General features: G+C 42.2%; 1 protein-coding gene across 1 annotated transcript; it reads right to left on the bottom strand.

Moving 5' to 3' along the window:
- Nucleotides 1–1,098: 1,098 nt before the first annotated feature.
- LOC132459079 (transmembrane protein 244-like) lies at nt 1,099–2,683 on the bottom strand. Its single transcript, XM_060053455.1, has 5 exons — nt 2,663–2,683; nt 2,174–2,303; nt 1,958–2,083; nt 1,591–1,635; nt 1,099–1,474 (listed from the first exon to the last, which is right to left on the bottom strand). Exons 1-5 carry the CDS (start codon nt 2,681–2,683, stop codon nt 1,380–1,382), a joined length of 417 nt encoding a protein of 138 aa, XP_059909438.1. The 3' UTR covers nt 1,099–1,379.
- Nucleotides 2,684–5,448: the final 2,765 nt, after the last annotated feature.

Here is a 5,448-nt window from a genome sequence, read left to right as displayed (position 1 = left end):
GCTGTTTGAGATGCTTCATGGACTGGTAAGAAATGACACTGTCGTTAGATTTTTTTCTTTGACGAACCGGTGTGCAGAGAGAGAACAGTGGGTTGAGAGAGAGAGAGAGAATAGCGGGGGAGGGAGAGAGGGAATGGTAAGTTAGCTTCAGACTGGCAACACCGTGCGCGCGTCCCAGCAGATTGAACCAGACTATGCCTCATAGGCTTTTTGATGGGGTCAAACATTCCTAATCGTCATAACATTAAACACATGAACAATGTCAATCCCTCTCAGCCCCATTCTACAGCTGCAGCAGAGCGGAGACGTTCAACAGATCATCAACTCCCCTCTGAAGCTGGCCGCTGCTGTGCCTTCTGCAGCCCAGTCTCTGCTGAGGGGACTGCTGGAAAGAGGCTGCTCCAAACGTTTAGGGTGGATTCATGACTTTGTAAGTATCGATGTACCCAACTCCGGGAAAACACACTTTGAGCCAAATAACTAGGCCACATGTGTAGGCCAGGGCACGAGGTTTAAAAATACCCCATAACTGTGAGGTGAGTCCGTGTTGCTTCCATGCTTGCAGGAGGAAATGCAGGATCATGCATTCTTTGTGTCTATCAACTGAGAGGACCTCATTGCCCGGAGGATCCCTCCTCCTTTCATTCCTGATGTGGTATGTGTCACTTTGAGACAGGAGGGAAAGACGTCATACAGAACCAGGTGATTAAATGTGGATAACAACCTGTCTTTATCTTTTTCCTCCTCAGGCCAGACCCTGCGATGTCCGCCATGTGGATTCATAGTTTACGTTACAACCCATCCCAGCCTCTCTAGGCGGGAGTGATAAGTGGCAGGGGGGCGGGGCTAATGAGGCCTTCCTAGGATTCACTTAAATGTCCCCGTGGAGTGTGAGGAGGCAGAGGCGCTTCCATAGGCCTCCAGATGCTTCAATCAAACGGCTCCTCAACACTGGTCTCAGCAGACAGGATGAATATTCATTTGTTTCATTGCAAATGTATTTCTTCCTTTGTTCATTATATGTTGAGAGTATTACGTTGATAACATAATGAAAGAAAACTGTAAAATTTTTAATTATGTATACACAAATTAATTTTATTGCAACATCCACTTCTTCCAAGTAGTCCTACATTTGGCCTACGTTAGTTCTCTGCTTCATACTCATATTTCCTACTGGGCCCCCCATGCTAGGAATTAATGGACTTGCTTTGGATAATAGCATCGGACCATAAAACTCAATTATGTTATTACTATTGTATTATTTCATATTTTTACAGACATAGAGCATCACCTTTACCAAAAAGGGATATCAGAAGGTTTAACGCTGTACAGACTGATAAGTAGAAACAGGCAGTGAGTGTTATCTCTTTCCCGAAGCGTCAGTAACTACCAAAGGAGGGGTAGCTGTGGTCCCCACGACAGGTGAAGTAGGCTATCAGTTGTCCATTGCAGATCATGAGAAACAAGCCACTACCTGTACCAAGAAGCAAGAGAAAACACGTTTGAATGTCAAGACAATCACTGATTAAACATAAATCAAACGGTTCTCATGTTTACAGATAGTTCTCCAGGTTATTGCATTTGTCTTACCTAGCGCTAACCACCACTGCCACACTGTGGGGAACTCCAACATCACTGCAAAACAATAATAAAAACAACACACACACACCATGTACTTAACCGTCATTCATTTGAGTGTTGGTACCTGTAAATGCAAATATTTTGATGTTTTTAATTCATTGGTTTGTATTTAATTGAATTATCCATTTGTTTATTTTATTAGCTTTGTTTCGTCAATAGATTTATACATATTATGGATGGATATTATTGTGGATATTCTTCATTATATTCTCATTTGATCTTGTCTTTTAGATAAGCAGTGTTCTTTTGCTGCGGTAGAGCCTGAACTTACATTCCTGAATGAATAAAGTGTAACCTCATCTTATTTTGGGTTCACCTAAGCTGGTGAGAAGAACGTGCAGAAAGGTGACGGTCAGTGCGTAGTCCCAAACCCATCTTCTCACCACAGCAGCAAACAGCAGGCCACAGGAGAAGTAGGTGAGCTCCATAGACAGCAGGTTGACTAAAGGAAAACCAGATAGAGAGACAGTATAAGGACATCAGGGGGTTGAAGGGCAGACTTGTTTTGGTCATTGTGTTCCTCTGTGCTCACCCAAGTATTTGGAGTTTGAGTCGGCGGGCCCGGTCTTGAAGTCAAACGGGATGAGGCCATCAAAGTGGTCCAACCTGAGTGTAGTGTTTATTGAGTTTCGATTGGTTTCAGAGATTAAAGCAACTGTTTGCTAGGTGTAAATTCTTGGTGGATCCACAAATTAACTAATAATGATGGATAAGTGGAAGAGATATGAAACAGGAAAGGACCATGACGATTACTTCAGTAGATGCTTACAAATTAAAAAATGTTCAATTAAATATAAACTTAAATAATGTAGCAGAATTAATTCAATCATTCAAATTTTTGTTGTCCAAACTACACATTCTACATTCTGAAAAAATTGTAGTCAGATTCTACCACAGAAGGTAGGGAGACCAGGGACAGTTGTAACAGGGGACGGTTGTAACACTGTGAATTCCCCCAATCAGAAACCAGCTATGATGACGAAACTCACTGTGCTTGTGCACATTTAGTTTCCCTCCTTACTTGCGAAAACGGGAGTCGCATTTTAAACCTACAGGGGGCGCTATAAAGCAAAGTCTGTTTTTGAGGTAAAAAAAACACTTTTCTTCCCGATGTTCTTTTTTGGATGCTGTTCAAAGATAAAATGTCTACGAATTCAAACAAGTATTATTAGAATCCCTGTTTTGCAAGTATTGCATATTCTCGAAGAAAGTTGTCCAATCCCGGGTTGCTTTAACTCACTTCATTTATTATAAAGTCGTCGGCATGTTTCGGCATGGTAAGTGAAGCTATACGGAGGGAATTCTAGGAATCGTGTAGAACACGTGTGAGAGGAAAATACCGTGATCTACTTCAAGCCCCCGGGCTTAGGGCCGGGGGCTCTCTGCCCGTCTACCTATTGAACTCTTCTGGCGATCCCCACCTCGTGTCCTCAGGTAGCGACCGTCAAGTGGGCGTGGCCTAGTGGGCGTGGCCGGGGTGCCGTACTGGCTTCGGCTTCTTCGTATATATAAAAGCGCTGCTATCTGTGGCTGGAGCAGCCTCCAATAAGGTCTTGCTCCCCCTGTGGCTATGTATAGTATTTACGGCTTATATGTTTGGTCCTGCTTCATTGGGTCTATGTGTGGGTAGCTTAGATTCTTAAAATACGTAACAATCCCTCCTTGGTCATTTTAGATGACCATACAATAATATTTTAAATCATAAACACCATTTACCACACCGAAAACATAGTCAAATTAGGATCAATCATCAACACCATCAACCGTGTGGGAACGACTCTTGAATAGAGGAAAAAACCACAACGCGCTCATAATACTGAGACGGCATTCACCTTGTGGGTCTCATTGGGAATACAGGTCATTATTTAACAATACAACAATGAACATAAATCGTGTTATCATACAATCACATGGCCAAACAGCACACAAACAAAACTATTCATAGAAATCCTGAGCTAATACTTTTGGTCATGTGCTACAAGGTCATACAATTTTCATCATGTGCAAAAGTAAAGTAAAAATTGGTAGTCATAATACAATTTAAAAAGATTCAAGATTATTGATAGCCTAGCATGGATTCGGGTGGTTCAGGTGATCTTCGTGCATTGGTTTGCTGTTGCATGTGGGTGGTTTTGGGCGTTGTTATTATCGTAGCCATTGTTTCTTCTGTCGCCGTCGGGCCTGTAATTCATGAACCCAAGACTCGTCCCTCCTTGTCAAGGGCTCAACTCAGAGAGGTTACTCCTACATCATGGGAGCCTCCAAACAGGTTCTCCGTCGTCGTCGTGTCAGTAACAGTTGGCCTGTAAAACAACCGTCTCAAGGAAGATCAACAGTACCATTATCAATGCAGCGATTCAGAAATAACGGGTTGCACTCGCAACCAAGCAACACTACACAATAACAAACATAGTCTGGTATGGTTGTTTTAAAATGTGTTATTCAAGTAAATCTTGAATAACATTGATTATCTTAAATACAGTCGATTCTACTAGAATAGTATAGGTGTGACTATTCTAGATATTACAGCTGGATAGGGTCGGGCCCCTCAGGTAATGTAAGCCTGAATGGCACTTGGCACTTCTGTAGCGCCCACTGCTGTGGTGATCAGCAGATGCAGTAGCCCTCGTGCGCAGGGAATACAACGGCAGCCGGTGACAATTAACACGGTCTCTGCATTTATTCCCGCGACGGGCACTTACTGGATTCTGCCTTTCCACCTCCCAAACATATTCTCCATCCATCCTGTGAAAGGGTCATTAATGCCGGAGTTCTCTGCCAATTCTAACCTGAGGGATTGTAATCATACCAGCGCCCTGGCCACCAACCCATCCGGAGCGATTCAAATCCTGCTGTTATTTGATCTCCTCATGTGACTGTTAGTCCTTGCTCGGCGGTGGTAGTTTGTAGGCTCCGGGTGTGTCTGCATCTGGTTCTGGAACTTTTTGCTTCTATTGCAGAAATACAAACTCATGTACAGCAGTTAGTTGTTCAAAAACATATTTCCATGAATTCTAATTTGAATTGTTTTACAGTATCTACTTTGATTTAATTTCACACTACATCCCTCCTTGCGCATTGCTTCAGCCATGCACATTGAATAACAACCAAAGCTAACAACATCGTAGTGCAACCAAGTTGCTATAACCAAAAAGATGTAAAAGGGAAATAACAATGTTAAAATGTGCATGTTCAATATCACTTCTGTGTTAACCGTATCTCATAATAACAGTCACCTTCATCATACTACCCGATTGTCCTACACTAACTATGTATATTGGATGACCTAATCTTCATTTATTCTACCTATTGCTCGCATTTGATGTTGTCCACACTTTGATTCACTCCTATGTAAATAATACCTATGGTGGTCCCGGCTTAACTTCGGGACATTCACCATTTACCTTATGGTGGACCGGCTTAACTTCAGTCCTTCACCATTTAAATAATACCTATGGTGGTCCCGGCTTAACTTCGGGACATTCACCATTTACCTTATGGTGGACCGGCTTAACTTCAGTCCTTCACCATTTAAATAATACCTATGGTGGTCCCGGCTTAACTTCGGGACATTCACCTTATGGTGGACCGGCTTAACTTCAGTCCTTCACCATTTAAATAATACCTATGGTGGTCCCGGCTTAACTTCGGGACATTCACCATTTAATCTAGTTTTTTGTTGGTCAACATCAAATCGATACATTAATTCAACCTTCTGCTAAACTAGGTAGAATAAAGAGTCATCCAAACTTACAACAATTATGCACATCTGGGTATTAAATATATGGTGATATTCTATAAACAAAA

The sequence above is a fragment of the Gadus macrocephalus genome, chromosome 6 (genome assembly GCF_031168955.1).
Source record: "Gadus macrocephalus chromosome 6, ASM3116895v1".
NCBI classification, from domain to species: Eukaryota; Metazoa; Chordata; class Actinopteri; order Gadiformes; family Gadidae; genus Gadus; species Gadus macrocephalus.
The sequence above is the reverse complement of the archived record's forward strand: the minus strand, read 5'-3'. Positions and strand labels throughout refer to the sequence as shown.

Coding starts and splice junctions, on each gene's coding strand:
- LOC132459079 (XM_060053455.1), bottom strand. CDS start 2,683: ATGCGACTCCCGTTTTCGCAA. Junction 2,084..2,173: donor CTCAAACTCCAAATACTTGG/GTGAGCACAGAG, acceptor GTTTTCCTTTAG/TCAACCTGCTGTCTATGGAG. Junction 1,636..1,957: donor CGTTCTTCTCACCAGCTTAG/GTGAACCCAAAA, acceptor ATTGTTTTGCAG/TGATGTTGGAGTTCCCCACA.